General features: G+C 38.1%; 1 protein-coding gene across 8 annotated transcripts in view; it reads left to right on the top strand.

Annotated features, from left to right (window-relative positions):
* ZNF106 (zinc finger protein 106) overlaps nucleotides 1-20,467 on the top strand; it is a 95,521-nt gene that overhangs the window by 38,451 nt on the left and 36,603 nt on the right. For 6 of the 8 annotated variants that reach the window (XM_037834196.1, XM_037834200.1, XM_037834201.1 and 3 more), the window contains exons 2-3: nucleotides 1,266-1,351; nucleotides 4,978-5,039. In XM_037834196.1, coding sequence (XP_037690124.1) covers nucleotides 1,298-1,351; nucleotides 4,978-5,039 — 116 coding nt within the window. In that variant the 5' untranslated portion in view covers nucleotides 1,266-1,297. Of the gene's footprint in view, nucleotides 1-1,265; nucleotides 1,352-4,974; nucleotides 5,040-20,467 lie in introns of those variants that run through there. The other 2 variants (XM_037834198.1, XM_037834203.1) reach the window with 2 other exon arrangements.

A 20,467-nucleotide genomic window follows, 5' to 3' on the forward strand; every position in this document is an offset into this window, starting at 1 on the left:
TTTGAGATCTCTCTTGCTGTATAGCAAACTACCCCAAAATTGATTGACTTAAAATAACTGTTTATTGTTTTTCACAGTTCTGTGTGTTGACAAGGGCTCATCTGGATGGCTCTGCTGCTCTTGCTTGGAGTCTCTCTTTGGCTCCAGGATGGCTCATTCATAGGCTGTCATTTGGTCCTGATTGTTGTTTGTGTCTCAGCTAGGACTTCTCCCTGTGATTTGGGCTTCTCACAGCATGGTGGCTAGCTTCCTAGAGGGAGTATTCCAAATATGTGAAAGCAGAAGCTGTAGATTTTTTAAGGCCTAGTCTCAGAAATTACATAGTGGTTACTTCCACCACATTTTATTGGTCAAAACAGGCCACACAGGAGGGGTAACAGACTACCTTTTGGTGAGTTGTGGCAAGATCACACTGCAAAAGAACATATAGGGTAAGAGACATTGTTGTTTCCATCTATGGAAACAGGCTACCATAGTGCTGTAAAGAAAAAAAAAGGTTAAAAGAGGCATAGAGGAGCTGGAGTGCAACATTACATAAGTGGTCAGGGAAGGCCTCCCTGGTGAGCAACATTGATAGAAATGAGAGTGCAAGCCATGAGAACCGTAAGAGTATCTTAAGGAAGAATATTTCAGGCAGAGGGAATAGAAAATGTAGAGTACCCAAGGTAGGAGAATGCCTGGTATGATGAAGGAATAGCAAGGAAGGCAGTATGGAGTGATAGAGAAGGGTAGGGCATGAAGTCAAGAAAAGTCAAAGGACTTTGTAGTCCTTGTCAAAGACTTTGGATTTTTTGAGCGAGGTAGGGAGCCATTGGAAGATTCTGAGCAGTGGAGTTATATGATCTGACTTAAATTGTAAAAGAATCCTGTTCTTAAAATCTTTGGCTGTTGTTTTGAGAATAAACTATAAGAGGACAAGAGTGGAAGGAGGAAGTCAAATTAGTCAGCTAATACCATGTAAGAATGATAGGCTTGCAGGTATTGAGAAGTGGTTGGAGTTAGGATATGTTTCAAGGCAGGACTGACAGGATTTGCTGATGAGGGTGAATATGGGACAGTGAGAGAGGGAGCAAGGGTGAATCCCAAAGTTTTTGCCCTAGGGACCTGGAAAAAATGGAATTTCCATTTACCAAGATGGGAAGACTGGGGGAGGAACAAGATGGAGGTGAGGGAGATATAAGACTTCTGGTTTTGGCTATGTTAAAATGAATTTCAGAAGACATCTGGGGAAAAAAAGGTTACTAAATGTTACTTCCTCATTGCAGGTGTGACGTTGAGTGCTTCCCATCTGGTCACTATGGTACAAGAACGAAAATGCATATTGTGCCACATTGTGTACGGCTCAAAAAAGGTAATAATGGAAGAGAAAGAATGTGAGGTTTTATGACTAATAATATTTTTCATAAACATCTATATAGGATTTGTAGATAGGTAAAAGCTTTTAACTGCATCTTTTTATGCTTCTTTCCCAAACCATGATCTCATTTCACTGTTTTTTTTCTCATTACTGCCTCATAAAACCAATAGCTATATTATTAAACCTCTACCCAGAAATGGAAGGTACTCAATAATAGATGATATAGACTCTTCCCTGGAGAAACTTAATTAGTAACCAATTAGAGAGAAATTACCTTAAATTCAGGTTGAGGTATACTACTTTCTGGCTAACTAAGGATATATATTCCATGAACAGCATTTAATATATGTATTAACAATATCTTTGATATCCACAAGGTGAGGATGTTGCTCAAAGGAAAGCAAACCTTTTTTAAGAATTAAAAGAATTTGTCTGCGCCTGATGGAAATTGGCCTCAATTTGTCTCACATTTTTGTTTTTAGTGCCTTTATAATTTCCTTTCAAAGTAGTGCTCCTAGCTTGAACACTGAGAATTTTTGTTCTCTGTGCTTTCAAGATGTTCTTGATTGTCACTGGAAATTCAGAGAGCTGGAAAGATTATCATGAGCTAAGTTGGCTGGGAAAGTCTGAGTAGTGAGCCTTGAGAGATGTTTATAATTGGATGGTTTAAGAGAAATGGGGGATGGACGTTTTACGTAGAAGAACAACATGAAAAAAGTCACAGGTAACTGAATGGAGTATGACAGTTTTAGGAGTCAGTTGTTAAGAAGGCTCAACTGATGAAAACAAAGAATTTCATCTTGAAAATAGTGAGAGCTCTGTAATTTAAGTGAAAACAGTTGACAAACAGTGTTGAATGCCAAAGCGAGGGGTTTGATCATGAGTCATCCAGGAAACTGGGACAAAGAATTTTTTTTCCTATCTAAGATTTCTGTTAGTGATGAAAAAATCAGTTGAAACTTAAAACTCATGTTTGATAATAAAAAAATTAAGGAATATTATACTCTTCTGGTTTTTAAAGTTTGGACTTTAAAAGTTGATATAAATTTTCAGTCAACAAAAATTCCTTATTACCTGCGGGTAGGAGAGGTGGGAAATGAGGCAGGTCGTATGAGATGGGTGGGAGGAGACCTGCAGTGGTGTGGTATCAGACTTTCTTGGAGTAGCATCCTATCTTGTGTTATCTCCTGATTTTGCCATTTTAAGGCTTTTTGTGTTTTTTTCTACCCTGGGTTTAAAACATGTTTTCATGTCTTCACACTTTTCTATGGTAGGTTCTGAAATTAAAACGAGCTGGGGTTATCCATCCACCCCTGTCTAAAGGAAAGCCAGTGGTAGGTTTTTAAGGGAATGACATTATTTAAGGGTTAAGATTGATATGGTCTAAGAAATCAACAGAGTGGGTTAGTAGGAAGAGATAACTCTGATATCTATTTTTAGATAGACTATGAAGCAATGCTTTCCTCTAGTTTCCCAATACACTGTGGAGGAGAAAGGATTCTAGGGTGAATTAGGTAGGGAAAAAAGTTACATGCTACAGCCCCAAGTGTCCTGATGCCTATTAGCATTTGAAAAACTAAGAAACCCTGTAGTTAAAAATATATATATATTTAATGTTTATACTACTTGTTTTCCAAATTTATTCAACCATGAAATCTGCCCTTCCCTCCTCTCCAAACATAACACTGGTGAATATACAAGGAACTGAATAGAAGCCTGGTGTCTGGGAATGTATGCATTTGGAACTATTACTTTAGTCCTATGGTTGTGGATCTTTCCCAGTTATTTTGAAAGCTTATTGTCTCTCTCTTTGCATTTATTCCTTTGAGCAGGGTGGGAAAGGATTTCACATGTAAATTTAGGAAAATTTGTAAAGCGTTTTAGAAAATAAAAAGTCACATTGAAAGTAGTTGTGAATAACATTTTTGTAACTGAAATAGAATATAGAATTAGTTCTGATATCAGAGGCAGTAGCCCATTTCAGTGAATATTCTTTTGGTAAGGAATGGTTTGGTTGCAAGGAAAAGAACCCACTCAAATTTAGTTTAAGAAAAGGGGGATTTGGCATATGGATACCTATATAATCCAAGGAAAAATTGAACAATAGGAAGCATAGGGACTTTAGCTTTAAGTGTTGTATTTTGTTCATGGGTGTTTTTCATTGTATTCTGCTACTAATGTGACTCAGTTTTAAACTGTTAGTTCTAATTAGTGGGCAGTTGTAGTTTAGGAGGGGTCACATGTAAAGCTACCCCCTCCAGATGAAGTACTTGTGGAAAAGGAAAGGAAATGATGGTCATCTTCAGTAAAATTGCCATTTAAAGGAAGCATTTTGAATTATAACCTTGTTTGTCACACTGTAGAAGGGACCTTAAAATAATACTGGGTTATTATATTCTCTTTTTGACAAATGAATTGTATATAATGAAAAATCTCAGTGTAGTAGATTGTTAAAGAGACATGGTGTTTGAAACATTGGCTTTGGTGTCAGAGCTGCTGGGGTTTGAATCCTATTTTTACCACTTGAGTATCTGTGACTCTAAGAGGGCAAGACTGAACATTTTCCCACTTTTCCCTCCGTGTCTAGCTCTGTACTTGGCACATTATAAGCACTTGATAAATATTCAGTGAATGAACGCATTAACTTATAAAGTTAATAATACCTCCCTCAGCAGCAAATTTTTTTGGTTCAAGTGAGAAAATGTTTAAGGCACTTAACTCAGGGTCTGGGAAATAACAGCAAGTGCAGTAACCTTTTTATTATATATGTGAACAGCCGTTCTCTAATTATGGCATGTTGGCTGCATATACTTTGGAGTGACAAAGGGATAGAAATTGACAGCTTTTCAAGTTTATGTGTTTGTGTATGTGTGTGAAAGTGGCAGCTTTTTCCATAGATTTTATTCCCTTCCCAATGGAGGTGTGAGGTAGGGAGAGGCAGGAACCTAGTAAATTTCCAAACTTTACATTAGAATCAAATAAATCACTGGGGGAAGGGTCTCATGGGGGACAGTGAAAATAAAGGAATGAATGAACTGCTATGTTGAAAGCATCTTTTTAAACTTCCTGATCTACCATAGAGAGGCTCCATTCTATTTGTAATTCCCATCCATCTAGAAATGATGGCTGCATCACTCTTTATTCAGCAGATACTTATGTATGCCAACATGGGTGAGAGTTACAGCCTACACTTGAAAAACTCTCAGTTGTGTGGGGAAAGAAGGTGTGGAGAAAAGTAACAAAATAGTGATTTCAGGGAGTTTTTTTGTTTGTTTTTTTTTAATAAACTTTAGTATATTTCTCATAATGGATTAGACTTTAACCTACATAGTTTATTTCTAGGTATTTTGCTTCCTAATGACAATATACTTTCTAACCTTTTTGGAAAGCCATTTAAATGTTTCATTCTTAAGAATTCCTTTTCTTTAAAAGATGTCAAACATACATCTGAAGAATTATTTAATAAAGAACTGATTTGAATATTCAGTTGAGAAGAGTAGCTGCAAATATCACTTTTGACACAATGAGTTTGAGCCTTGATTGTTGATTGGATAGGAACAGAGGAGTTTTTTTCCGAAAGTACCCTCCCTTAGTTTAATCTGCTTTCTTTAATTTTGAAGGAGATGGACGAACACATGCGGAGCATGTTGCATCACAGGGAACTTGAGAACCTGAAGGGCAGGTATGGGAACGGCTATCTTCCATGAATTTGTGAATGTGGGGATATTTGAGTGCCAGTGGTGCCCATCAGCTTATTTTATAGTAATCTATAGTAAAGGATTGTCTTTTTAGGGCATGAAACTATCTTTTATAATTAACAGTAAGTGCAGTAGTTTTTTTTATTTTGAAGTAAATTCAAAGTTATAGGAATAATTGCAAAAACAATACAAACCCCATACACAGAACTCCAGCATAACCTGACACCCCTCCCCTAATACTCCAGTCCACCAACTTTAACATACTGTCACACCGCTATTTCGTTCCCTCCCTACCTCCCTGTCATCCATCATCTGTTGCTCTGTCTTCTGAACATATGAGAGCTAGTTGCACACATCCTGAACAAACACTGTAATTCACATATACAATTCCCATGAACAAGAACATTCTTTTATGCAATCCCATTAAACGCAGCTAAGAAGTACAAGAGATTCAACATTGATATAAAGCTTACATTCTATATTTCCTTTTTTTTTTTTTTCCTTATGTCTCAACTGTGTCCCTTTGAGCCTCCTGTCCTCCATCCTCATATCCCATCCAGGGTCATCCTTGACATTCAATTGTCATCTATTTAGACTGTCTTTTTTTTTTTTTTTTTTTTTTTTTTTCTCAATTGTGGAAACATATATACAGCCTAAATCTTCCCATTCCACCCCCTCCCTAACATTCCATTAGTGGGATTAATCACATTTAGAATGTTCTCATGCTATCACCTTCCCACCATCCATTACTAGAAATTTCCCTTCACCTCAAACAGAAATCCTACACTCATTTCTTAACTCCCCATTGCCCCTTCCCCCATTTCTCTTAACCCATATTCTACTTTTCATCTCTATGGTTATATTCTCTGATAATTTCTTTGTGTTTACTGTGGGGCTTAAAATTAACCTCTTGAATCCATAACAATCTTGTTTTTCTTTGATACCAACTGAACTTCAATAGGGCACATAAACTATGCTCCTATACTCCTCCATTCCCCCACCTTTATATAGTTCTTGTCAAAAATTACATATTTTACATTGAGTTCAAAACTACTGATTTGTCATTAGAGTTTGTGTATGTTTATCATGTAGGAAGTAAATAGTGAAGTTATAATTCAAAATTATTGACTTCTATTTGTATTCCATTGTGGTCAGAGAATGTGCTTTGAATATATTCTATTTTTTTTTTTTTTTTTAATTTATTGAGGCTTGTTTTATGTCCCAGCATATGTTCCATTCTGGAGAAAGATCCATGATTACTAGAGAAAGATGAGTGTCCTGGTAATTTGGGATGTAAGGTTCTATATATGTCTGTTAAATTTCTCTATATCTCTTTCTCCTTTCTTTGTTTCTCTGTCGGTAGGGCTCCCTTTAGTATCTGAAGTAGGGCAGGTCTTTTATTAGCAAACTCTCTCAGCATTTGTTTGTCTATGAAAAATTTAAGCTCTCCCTCAAATTTGAAGGAGAGTTTTGCTGGATAAAGTATTCTTAGTTGGAAATTTTTCTCTCTCAGAATTTTAAATATGTCATGCCACTGCCTTCTCGCCTCCATGGTGGCCGCTGAGTAGTCACAACTTAGTCTTATGTTGTTTCCTTTGTATGTGGTGAATTGCTTTTCTCTTCCTGCTTTCAGAACTTGCTCCTTCTCTTCAGTATTTGAGAGTCTGATCAGAATATGTCTCAGAGTGGGTTTATTTGGATTTATTCTATTTGGAGTTCACTGGGCATTTATGCTTTGTGTATTTATATTGTGTAGAAGGTTTGGGAAGTTTTCCCAACAATTTCTTTGAATACTCTTTCTGTACCTTTACCCTTCTCTTCCCCTTCTGGGATACCAATGAGTCTTAAGTTTGGACGTTTTATTTTATCTATCGTATCCCTGCGATCCGTTTCAATTTTTTTTTATTTTTTTCTCCATTCTTTCTTTTGTTCTTTCATTTTCTGTTCTGTGGACCTCTAGGACAATGAGTCATTGTTCAACTTCCTCTAATCTTGTATTATGAGTATCCAGAGTCTTTTTAATTTGGCCAACAGTTTCTTTTATTTCCATAAGATCTTCTATTTTTTTTATTTACTCTTGCAATGTCTTCTTTATGCTCTTCTAGGGTCTTCTTTATGTCCCTTATATCCTGTGCCATGGTCTTCATGTCCTTTATATCCTTTGCCATGTCTTCATTCCTCTATTGTAGTTCTTTGAGTAATTGTGCCAAGTACTGTGTCTCTTCTGATATTTTGATTTGTGTGTTTGGAATTGGTTTCTCCATATCATCTGGTTTTATCATATGCATTAAGATTTTTTGTTGTTTTTGGCTTCTTGGCATATGTTTTGCTTGATAGGGTTCTTTCAAGTTGTAAAAAACAATACCAATCTAATTTTTCAGAAATACAAGTTGGTGGTGTGCACTTTCTCTAACTAACCAGCAGATGGTGTCTGCGAGTCACCTGTACCTGTCAAGTCAGTTCTCAACTTTGTCCTTGTGTTGTCTGGGGAAATGATTCTTGTGGGGTTCAGTTGGTGAACTCAGTTTGGGTGTGTTGCTGGAACCATCCGCCCTGAATGTGGGGCATGTGTCCGGGTGGCTAGGGAGGCAGGGCAGCTTTAATATTCAAACCTCCCAGGTGTTCCCAGAGATTCAAGGCTGCTGCAAGAGTCTAAGCCTTCATTTCAGTTCTGCCCCAGACCCTCTCTGTCCCTGACCCGCAAACCACCGGCATTGACATAGTGTCCCTGGTTTTCCGAGCGGGCCTCCCTTCTCAGCTGTGATCTTCCAGGACCTCTGCTGAGGGAATGCTGTGCTACATCACTAGTGCACTCTGTCCCTCAAGGGAAGCCCCGGGCCACAGGGCTATGCAGGGGCACTCCCAGCCTGATGCAAAAATGGCTGAATGGGGCATCTCAACCCCCCCCTTTTCACACAGCTCTGCCTTCCCAGCTCTAGGACAACTGGCATGGCTCTGGGCTGTGGGCACGGCCCCAGGCAGGAGTGTCTCCAGCTCACCGGGGAGCCAGCTGCAAGCTGCGGGGTTTCTCTCTCCTTCCAGCTCTCCCCTCCGCTCCCCTGGCCCTGAGGGAATCTGCAGCGGGCTATCCTCCACGCCAGACACTGAGAGGCCAGCTCAGCCCACTCCTGCCATGCTTCACTGTGCGGTTCCCACTGACACAACTGCGGCCACTCCTGGGTTTTTCCCTTTTTTTTTGTTTTTTTAAAAGAACCAGTCCGTCTTCAAACGCCAAACCCCGGCTTCCCCACACTGCAGCGCAGCCGCAGGTCTTTAAGCTGGCTTGCTCACTCGTTTCAGAATGCAAACTCCCGGTTTCACCAAGTGTACAGCCCCTGTGGTTCTAGCAGACCTTGTCCAGCTGGTGCATCACTGAAACCAGTATTCTGGGTCACCTTCTGGTTTTTATCTAGTATTTTTCACAGAGGTGTTTTTTTGCCCTTTCTCACCTAGACGCCATCTTAGGTTCCTCTCCAGTACAGTAGATTTTCGATATTCAAAAGGGATAGACCCTGCAATCTTTGTACATTTCACATGTGTAGAATTCATAAAGCCCTAGGCAGTCAAATACAGTAAAGGTGGGTTGGGATAAACTAGCTGTCTTATTGGTTTTCTCATTTTTTCACATCAGCTGTTGCAAATAGGACATTTCATATTTTTCCCTCACCAACATTATAAAATATTGCATGCTATAAAACTTTATTGTCGCTAGACTAGTCTAGAAGTCCAAAGTCCGCTGTCACACTGCATATCGTTAGCATAAACAAAATATAAGTACAAACTTTAAGAATGAATAAGAGGGAGGCGGGGCAAGATGGCAGACTGGTGAGCTGTATGTTTTAGTTACTCCTCCAGGAAAGTAGGTAAAAAGCCAGGAACTGCGTGGACTGGACACCACAGAGCAATCTGTCTTTGGGCATACTTCATACAACACTCATGAAAACGTGGAACTGCTGAGATCAGCGAAATCTGTAAGTTTTTGCGGCCAGGGGACCCGCGCCCCTCCCTGCCAGGCTCAGTCCCGGGGGAGGAGGGGCTGTCAGCTCCGGGAAGGAGAAGGGAGAATTGCAGTGGCTGCTCTTATCGGAAACTCATTCTACTGATTCAAACTCCAACCATAGATAGACTGAGACCAGACACCAGAGACTCTGAGAGCAGCCAGCCCAGCAGAGAGGAGACAGGCATAGAAAAAAAACAACACGAAAAACTCCAAAATAAAAGCAGAGGATTTTTGGAGTTCTGGTGAACACAGAAAGGGGAAGGGCGGAGATCAGGCCTTGAGGCGCATATGCAAATCCCGAAGCAAAGCTGATCTCTCTGCCCTGTGCACCTTTCCTTAATGGCCCTGGTTGCTTTGTCTATTAGCATTTCAATAACCCATTAGATCTCTGAGGAGGGCCGTTTTTTTTTTTTGTTTGTTTGTTTTTTGTTTTTTTTTAAATCCTTTTTGCTTTTTCTAAAACAATTACTCTAAGAAGCTCAATACAGAAAGCTTCAAAGAATTGAAATTTGGGCACGTCAAGTCAAGAGCAGAACTAAGAGAGCTCTGAGACAAAAGGCAATAATCCAGTGGCTGAGAAAATTCACTAAACAACACAACTTCCCAAGAAAAGGGGGGTGTCCGCTCACAGCCACCATCCTGGTGGACAGGAAACACTCCTGCCCATCGCCAGCCCCATAGCCCAGAGCTGCCCCAGACAACCCAGTGTGACGGAAGTGCTTCAAATAACAGGCACACACCACAAAACTGGGCGTGGACATTAGCCTTCCCTGCAACCTCAGCTGAATGTCCCAGAGCTGGGAAGGGGGAGCAGTGTGAATTAACAGAGCCCCATTCAGCCATCATTTGAGCAGACTGGGAGCCTCCCAACACAGCCCAGCAGCCCAGAACTGCCCTGGGGGGACGGCACTCACCTGTGACATAGCACAGTCATCCCTCAACAGAGGACCCGGGGTGCACGGCCTGGAAGAGGGGCCCACTTGCAAGTCTCAGGAGCCATACGCCAATACCAAAGACTTGTGGGTCAGTGGCAGAGACAAACTGTGGCAGGACTGAACTGAAGGATTAGACTATTGCAGCAGCTTTAAAACTCTAGGATCATCAGGGAGATTTGATTGTTAGGGCCACCCCCCCTCCCCGACTGCCCAGAAACACGCCCCACATACAGGGCAGGCAACACCAACTACACACGCAAGCTTGGGACACCAATTGGGCCCCACAAGACTCACTCCCCCACTCACCAAAAAGGCTAAGCAGGGGAGATCTGGCTTGTGGAGAACAGGTGGCTCGTGGACGCCACCTGCTGGTTAGTTAGAGAAAGTGTACTCCACGAAGCTGTAGATCTGATAAATTAGAGATAAGGACTTCAACTGGTCTACAAACCCTAAAAGAACCCTATCAAGTTCAGCAAATGCCACGAGGCCAAAAACAACAGAAAATTATAAAGCATATGAAAAAACCAGACGATATGGATAACCCAAGCCCAAGCACCCAAATCAAAAGACCAGAAGAGACACAGCACCTAGAGCAGCTACTCAAAGAACTAAAGATGAACAATGAGACCATAGTACGGGATATGAAGGAAATCAAGAAGACCCTAGAAGAGCATAAAGAAGACATTGCAAGACTAAATAAAAAAATGGATGATCTTATGGAAATTAAAGAAACTGTTGACCAAATTAAAAAGATTCTGGACACTCATAGTACAAGACTAGAGGAAGTTGAACAACGAATCAGTGACCTGGAAGATGACAGAATGGAAAATGAAAGCATAAAAGAAAGAATGGGGAAAAAAATTGAAAAACTCGAAATGGACCTCAGGGATATGATAGATAATATGAAACGTCCGAATATAAGACTCATTGGTGTCCCAGAAGGGGAAGAAAAGGGTAAAGGTCTAGGAAGGGTATTCAAAGAAATTGTTGGGGAAAACTTCCCAAATCTTCTAAACAACGTAAATACACAAATCATAAATGCTCAGCGAACTGCAAATAGAATAAATCCAAAAAAACCCACTCCGAGACATATACTGATCACACTGTCAAACATAGAAGAGAAGGAGCAAGTTCTGAAAGCAGCAAGAGAAAAGCAATTCACCACATACAAAGGAAACAGCATAAGACTAAGTAGTGACTACTCAGCAGCCACCATGGAGGCAAGAAGGCAGTGGCACGATATATTTAAAATTCTGAGTGAGAGGAATTTCCAGCCAAGAATACTTTATCCAGCAAAGCTCTCCTTCAAATTTGAGGGAGAGCTTATATTTTTCACAGACAAACAAATGCTGAGAGAATTTGCTAACAAGAGACCTGCCCTACTGGGGATACTAAAGGGAGCCCTACAGACAGAGAAACAAAGACAGGACAGAGAGACTTGGAGAAAGGTTCAGTACTAAAGAGATTCGGTATGGGTACAATAAAGGGTATTAATAGAGAGAGGGAAAAATATGGCAAACATAATCCAAAGGATAAGATGGCCGATTCAAGAAATGCCTTCACGGTTTTAACGTTGAATGTAAATGGATTAAACTCCCCAATTAAAAGATATAGATTCGCAGAATGGATCAAAAAAAATGAACCATCAATATGTTGCATACAAGAGACTCATCTTAGACACAGGGACACAAAGAAACTGAAAGTGAAAGGATGGAAAAAAATATTTCATGCAAGCTACAGCCAAAAGAAAGCAGGTGTAGCAATATTAATCTCAGATAAAATAGACTTCAAATGCAGGGATGTTTTGAGAGACAAAGAAGGCCACTACATACTAATAAAAGGGGCAATTCAGCAAGAAGAAATAACAATCGTAAATGTCTATGCACCCAATCAAGGTGCCACAAAATACATGAGAGAAACATTGGCAAAACTAAAGGAAGCAATTGATGTTTCCACAATAATTGTGGGAGACTTCAACACATCACTCTCTCCTATAGATAGATCAACCAGACAGAAGACCAATAAGGAAATTGAAAACCTAAACAATCTGATAAATGAATTAGATTTAACAGACATCTACAGGACATTACATCCCAAATCACCAGGATACACATACTTTTCTAGTGCTCACGGAACTTTCTCCAGAATAGATCATATGCTGGGACATAAAACAAGCCTCAATAAATTTAAAAAGATTGAAATTATTCAAAGCACATTCTCTGACCACAATGGAATACAATTAGAAGTCAATAACCATCAGAGACTTAGAAAATTCACAAATACCTGGAGGTTAAACAACACACTCCTAAACAATCAGTGGGTTAAAGAAGAAATAGCAAGAGAAATTGCTAAATATATAGAGACGAATGAAAATGAGAACACAACATACCAAAACCTATGGGATGCAGCAAAAGCAGTGCTAAGGGGGAAATTTATAGCACTAAACGCATATATTAAAAAGGAAGAAAGAGCCAAAATCAAAGAACTAATGGATCAACTGAAGAAGCTAGAAAATGAACAGCAAACCAATCCTAAACCAAGTACAAGAAAAGAAATAACAAGGATTAAAGCAGAAATAAATGACATAGAGAACAAAAAAACAATAGAGAAGATAAATATCACCAAAAGTTGGTTCTTTGAGAAGATCAACAAGATTGACAAGCCCCTAGCTAGACTGACAAAATCAAAAAGAGAGAAAACCCATATAAACAAAATAATGAATGAAAAAGGTGACATAACTGCAGATCCTGAAGAAATTAAAAAAATTATAAGAGGATATTATGAACAACTGTATGGCAACAAACTGGATAATGTAGAAGAAATGGACAATTTCCTGGAAACATATGAACAACCCAGACTGACCAGAGAAGAAATAGAAGACCTCAACCAACCCATCACAAGCAAAGAGATCCAATCAGTCATCAAAAATCTTCCCACAAATAAATGCCCAGGGCCAGATGGCTTCACAGGGGAATTCTACCAAACTTTCCAGAAAGAACTGACACCAATCTTACTCAAACTCTTTCAAAACATTGAAAAAAATGGAACACTACCTAACTCATTTTATGAAGCTAACATCAATCTAATACCAAAACCAGGCAAAGATGCTACAAAAAAGGAAAACTACCGGCCAATCTCCCTAATGAATATAGATGCAAAAATCCTCAACAAAATACTTGCAAATCGAATCCAAAGACACATTAAAAAAATCATACACCATGACCAAGTGGGGTTCATTCCAGGCATGCAAGGATGGTTCAACATCAGAAAAACAATCAATGTATTACAACACATTAAAAACTCGAAAGGGAAAAATCAATTGATCATCTCAATAGATGCTGAAAAAGCATTTGACAAAATCCAACATCCCTTTTTGATAAAAACACTTCAAAAGGTAGGAATTGAAGGAAACTTCCTCAACATGATAAAGAGCATATATGAAAAACCCACAGCCAGCATAGTACTCAATGGTGAGAGACTGAAAGCCTTCCCTCTAAGATCAGGAACAAGACAAGGATGCCCGCTGTCACCACTGTTATTCAACATTGTGCTGGAAGTGCTAGCCAGGGCAATCCGGCAAGACAAAGAAATAAAAGGCATCCAAATTGGAAAAGAAGAAGTAAAACTGTCATTGTTTGCAGATGATATGATCTTATATCTAGAAAACCCTGAGAAATCAACGATACACCTACTAGAGCTAATCAACAAATTTAGCAAAGTAGCGGGATACAAGATTAATGCACATAAGTCGGTAATGTTTCTATATGCTAGAAATGAACAAACTGAAGAGACACTCAAGAAAAAGATACCATTTTCAATAGCAACTAAAAAAATCAAGTACCTAGGAATAAACTTAACCAAAGATGTAAAAGACCTATACAAAGAAAACTACATAACTCTACTAAAAGAAATAGAAGGGGACCTTAAAAGATGGAAAAATATTCCATGTTCATGGATAGGAAGGCTAAATGTCATTAAGATGTCAATTCTACCCAAACTCATCTACAGATTCAATGCAATCCCAATCAAAATTCCAACAACCTACTTTGCAGACTTGGAAAAGCTAGTTATCAAATTTATTTGGAAAGGGAAGATGCCTCGAATTGCTAAAGACACTCTAAAAAAGAAAAACGAAGTGGGAGGACTTACACTCCCTGACTTTGAAGCTTATTATAAAGCCACAGTTGCCAAAACAGCATGGTACTGGCACAAAGATAGACATATAGATCAATGGAATCGAATTGAGAATTCAGAGATAGACCCTCAGATCTATGGCCGACTGATCTTTGATAAGGCCCCCAAAGTCACCGAACTGAGCCATAATGGTCTTTTCAACAAATGGGGCTGGGAGAGTTGGATATCCATATCCAAAAGAATGAAAGAGGACCCCTACCTCACCCCCTACACAAAAATTAACTCAAAATGGACCAAAGATCTCAATATAAAAGAAAGTACCATAAAACTCCTAGAAGATAATGTAGGAAAACATCTTCAAGACCTTGTATTAGGAGGCCACTTCCTAGACTTTACACCCAAAGCACAAGCAACAAAAGAGAAAATAGATAAATGGGAACTCCTCAAGCTTAGAAGTTTCTGCACCTCAAAGGAATTTCTCAAAAAGGTGAAGAGGCAGTCAACTCAATGGGAAAAAATTTTTGGAAACCATGTATCTGACAAAAGACTGATATCTTGCATATACAAAGAAATCCTACAACTCAATGACAATAGTACAGACAGCCGAATTATAAAATGGGCAAAAGATATGAAAAGACAGTTCTCTGAAGAGGAAATACAAATGGCCAAGAAACACATGAAAAAATGTTCAGCTTCACTAGCTACTAGAGAGATGCAAATTAAGACCACAATGAGATACCATCTAACACCGGTTAGAATGGCTGCCATTAAACAAACAGGAAACTACAAATGCTGGAGGGGATGTGGAGAAATTGGAACTCTTATTCATTGTTGGTGGGACTGTATAATGGTTCAGCCACTCTGGAAGTCAGTCTGGCAGTTCCTTAGAAAACTAGATATAGAGCTACCATTCGATCCAGCGATTGCACTTCTCGGTATATACCCGGAAGATCGGAAAGCAGTGACACGAACAGATATCTGCACGCCAATGTTCATAGCAGCATTATTCACAATTGCCAAGAAATGGAAACAACCCAAATGTCCTTCAACAGATGAGTGGATAAATAAAATGTGGTATATACACACGATGGAATACTACGCGGCAGTAAGAAGGAACGATCTGGTGAAACATATGACAACATGGATGAACCTTGAAGACATAATGCTGAGCGAAATAAGCCAGGCACAAAAAGAGAAATATTATATGCTACCACTAATGTGAACTTTGAAAAATGTAAAACAAATGGTTTATAATGTAGAATGTAGGGGAACTAGCAGTAGAGAGCAATTAAGGAAGGGGGAACAATAATCCAAGAAGAACAGATAAGCTATTTAACGTTCTGGGGATGCCCAGAAATGACTATGGTCTGTTAATTTCTGATGGATGTAGTAGGAACAAGTTCACTGAAATGTTGCTATATTATGTAACTTTCTTGGGGTAAAGTAGGAACATGTTGGAAGTTAAGCAGTTATCTTAGGTTAGTTGTCTTTTTCTTACTCCCTTGTTATGGTCTCTTTGAAATGTTCTTTTATTGTATGTTTGTTTTCTTTTTAACTTTTTTTTTCATACAGTTGATTTAAAAAAGAAGGGAAAGTTAAAAAAAAAAAAAAAGAAAAAAGACAAACAAGGGAAAAAAAAAAAAAAAGATGTAGTGCCCCCTTGAGGAGCCTGTGGAGAATGCAGGGGTATTCGCCTACCCCACCTCCATGGTTGCTAACATGACCACAGACATAGGGGACTGGTGGTTTGATGGGTTGAGCCCTCTACCATAAGTTTTACCCTTGGGAAGACGGTTGCTGCAAAGGAGAGGCTAGGCCTCCCTGTATTTGTGCCTAAGAGTCTCCTCCTGAATGCCTCTTTGTTGCCCAGATGTGGCCCTCTCTCTCTGGCTAAGCCAACTTGAAAGGTGAAATCACTGCCCTCCCCACTACGTGGGATCAGACACCCAGGGAAGTGAATCTCCCTGGCAACGTGGAATATGACTCCCGGGGAGGAATGTAGACCTGGCATCGTGGGATGGAGAACATCTTCTTGACCAAAAGGGGGATGTGAAAGGAAATGAAATAAGCTTCAGTGGCAGAGAGACTCCAAAACGAGCCGAGAGATCACTCTGGTGGGCACTCTTACGCACACTTTAGACAACCTTTTTTAGGTTCTAAAGAATTGGGGTAGCTGGTGGTGGATACCTGAAACTATTAAACTACAACCCAGAACCCATGAATCTCGAAGACAGTTGTATAAAAATGTAGCTTATGAGGGGTGACAGTGGGATTGGGAATGCCATAAGGACCAAACTCCACTTTGTCTAGTTTATGGATGGATGTGTAGAAAAGTAGGGGAAGCAAACAAACAGACAAAGGTACCCAGTGTTCTTTTTTACTTCAATTGCTCTTTTTCACTCTAATTATTATTCTTGTTATTTTTGTGTGTGTGCTAATGAAGGTGTCAGGGATTGATTTAGGTGATGAATGTACAACTATGTAATGGTACTGTAAACAATCGAAAGTACAATTTGTTTTTTATGACTGCGTGGTATGTGAATATATCTCAATAAAATGATGATTAAAAAAAAAAGAATGAATAAGAACACTATTTTGTGATTTTTAAAGCTTAAAATGTTTAAGGAAAGAAAATCTAATAACTAAGTACCTTTAAAAAGTGAAACATAGGATATTCCATGCTTTTTTTCCCTCCTCTAGTCCCTTTTATGATGATGTTTTTGACTTGTGTGAATTTGAAGTTTGGAGGCAGGATGGAACACAGAAACTTTGGGAAACTGAGGCATGAATTATATCTTATTCCATGAATAATAGTTGCAAGTTTTGATCAGGGTGCCAACCTAGGTCATTTGAAATGATTTTTATTTTAAGCCATATTGTTTCAGATTGTGTGGTTAAATTAATATGTTATTATTAAACTTTCAGCATCTGTTTAGCATAGTGGAATTTTCTTACCTTAATTCCCTTACTGTATGAAGATTAGGTCTTAGCAGCAGTATAAAAGAGGCTTTCACTCTAGTTTAATGTAGAGAGCCCTTATCATGATATCTTGAATATAAATGATCTCTAACTTACTAGTATTGGAAACCTATGAAATACAGTCAAATCTTGCTTAACTATTGTGAATTATCTTAATTATTTATAAATCCCATCCCAGCAGACTTGCCCCACATGTACTATATTATAAAATGAAACAGAACAAATGACATCAGTAAATCTAATCATTAGGAGAGAGGCCTTTTACATTCCGAGACTAAATGCCTCATTTTATTCAGAGATCACAAATCAGTCATTTAAACCTTAATTTTAAAAAAGTTTTGATTACATAAAGTCATATTCATAGTCAACACAGAGCCATAAAAAATAAAAACAAGTAAGTCTTTGCACCCCATTCCCCATTAAATCTATTCCCTTCTCTGAAGAGAGTAGAAAGTTTGCTGTATATCCTATCCAGACCTCTTCCTGTGCATTTACATAAATATATATTTATATATACACATTTCGTTATGTTTTGCCTTATTAACATAAGTGCATCACATACCATATATGTATTATGTATCTCCTTCCTACTCTTCTCCTACCTCCTGCCCCAGGCCCACCAACCTTAACTGTGCCATGGAGATTTCATCTACCATTTTTGGTTATTCCGAGCATAGTGAAATAATCAGGAAGAGAGAATCAGAAGCCTCTGAGCTGTCAAGTAAATGTCAGCTTTAGGACCCAGCCTCACTTTAGAGGAGAGCACTTTAGTACTTCTTTACTCATATTGTAGATAAAGCGCTAACAAGTTTTGTCTGAGCGGGTAGCAAGTGAAAAATAACTGATGAAACTATTTTAATAAAACAAAACATAAAAACTCAAAAATCATTTATTGACTTGGAGTATTTACTCTAGCAACAGTCATCAGCAGTTTGTACCATAGGGACAAAATAGTCATCAATCATCATTATCTATTTCAACTATCCTCATTTTGTGATTATTTCCTCTGGATTTCATGTTTAATTTCTGGTTTTTTTGATGCTTAGGCTCTCCTTCTCTTTATGTTTGTATCTATAATTTTTGGTTGGGATCTTGTTAAGAACTGTAAAAAGCATACTTTTTAGGTTTTGAATGTAAGCTTGAGTGAAAAGTAAGTAACTTGGCCTCTTTATTTCACAGTTGTGGAGCATTTCTCTATTTTTTCTGAATATGTTCATTTAAATATGTGGCCTGTAAGTAGTTTCTACAGATAGATGCTATTAAAAAGGCACAGACATTTATTATCAGCCAGCTGTTGTGGTATAGTTAGAGCAAGCTTAATAAAGAAAAGCTTATGAATAGAATATCTTAAAGCTTTGCCTTTCACACGTGAGAGGAAATTGTGTGGTGACAGGATGAAGCTAATTTGGTCCCTCCTTTAAACTCCCTGAGGAAAATTATTGCCTTTATTAGCCAAGAAACAAAGCAATACTTTTTTCCCACAATTATTTTATATATTTCCACAAAGTGGTATTTTAACTGGCTATTTACAAAGAATTGGAAAATAGCACCATTAAAATATCCTTTAATTTGCCATTAACCTTTTAAAACGTGTTTTCCTGAGCACCTTCTGTGGAAGCATGCAGGCATTTTGTGTAGAACAGAGATAATATGATTACTTTGAGACACATTTGAATTTTCAGGAGATGTGGTTCTCTTACCCTTTTCTTTCCCTATATAAATGTAGATTACTTCTTTTCCTTTTTTGAAGTTCTTATAAAGCTTATTTCTTTTCTTTCTTTCTTTTTTTTTTTTTTTTACTACGTTTCATTTATAAGAAAAATGTTAGTGATTTCTCTTCTTTGAGACACTGTTTTCAGTGTTAACTTTTGTGTTGCAATTATTGCCTGAACCCTTCTGGGCTGGAACAGTCTCTGATATGTTTCTCTATCAAATTACTTTGGAATTATTGTTGTATTCTTTCTCACAAGAAAAGCAGTATTAAAAAATAAATGTCTGTGTGTGAATGTTTGTTAAGTTTCCAACATATACTTGTACTTTGGGGGTTACAAAGTATGTGGGTTTATGATCATGAATGTTTATTTTTAACACAGTCGTATACTCTATACATTCCTATTTTAAAAAGTCAGTGTGGTATTCCAGTTGTGTCTTTAAAGAAAGAGGCGTTTTAATGGTTTGAACCACAAAAAATTCTGTGCATTTTAGAAATGAGGGTGAAATCAGGAATTTTAATTTTAAGTACTCTTTAAGGATTATACTCAAGTCCCCAATAGAATGATGGTCCCTGGTATTGCAGTATACAGTTTAGCATTCTGTAAGTTTTTGGATAGGAAAATAGATCAAAACATTTTCCGTAGTTTCCATAGTTTAAAAACATTGTCTGTAGTTTAGCCAAAAAGATCTTCTGATCAGAAAGTTCAGTTGGTTTGAATTGTTATTATGGTGTAAATTATGTGCTCTAGGTTTGTTCTAGTCTTCAGATTCTTCTGTGCTGTCTATTGTGGATTTTTAAATATTTTTAACTTCTTTCTGCATTGCTGTTAGAAACAGCTTGTTTTGTGTTACAAGTTAACATTCTCTTTGAATGAGCTGTCATAAAGTTATTTGCCTGAGAGAAGAAAATGGAATATCCCTGGTAAATTGGAGAAAGTTGAGGATTATTCTTTTTAAAATATAAAATATATATATATTTCAATATCTATTTATGTATTGAATATATAAATATTTTAAACATTTAATTATTTAAATGTAGTTAAGTACAGTGGAAAACTCTCAGTGAAAATAGTATTAATGTATTTAAGTTCCTGGGATTAGAAGATACTGATGCTCAGGGTAATTAAGTAATGATATTTTCAGGGAAACTTGTTAGAGTTCATTAAAATAATAATAATGCAATTAAAACATAGACTAAAGATTATATTATATCTAGAGATGAGGTTACAAAGTCCAAAAAAGGTGAAAACTTATAACTTGCCCCCCTTTTCTCTGAGGTGTCCTCCAGGATTCTTACAAAGTGAGAATCCGTTATCACCCTAGGCAACAGTGACCCTATACTTAGCGTGGTGTCTGGAATTTAGTAGTTGCTCAGGTGATCCGTAACTGAAGCCATATTCTAGTAAATGAATTGCTCAGTCTTGAAGGTCTCTTCTGGTTAATTGATAAGAATTCTGCCTATGCCTTGTTAGGTATATGTAAGGGGTGGATGTAGCAGAGTTGTGTGTGTGTGTGTGTGTGCACGTGCATGGATATGTCTTGCTAACGGTGGCATATTTTTCTGTGCTGATTTTTTTTTTGATAGATTGGCATAGGAAGTGCAAAAATATCACTAGTATATATAAACTCAAGACACATGATACAGAGTGAA

The sequence above is a fragment of the Choloepus didactylus genome, chromosome 4, assembly GCF_015220235.1.
Source record: "Choloepus didactylus isolate mChoDid1 chromosome 4, mChoDid1.pri, whole genome shotgun sequence".
Taxonomy (NCBI): domain Eukaryota; kingdom Metazoa; phylum Chordata; class Mammalia; order Pilosa; family Megalonychidae; genus Choloepus; species Choloepus didactylus.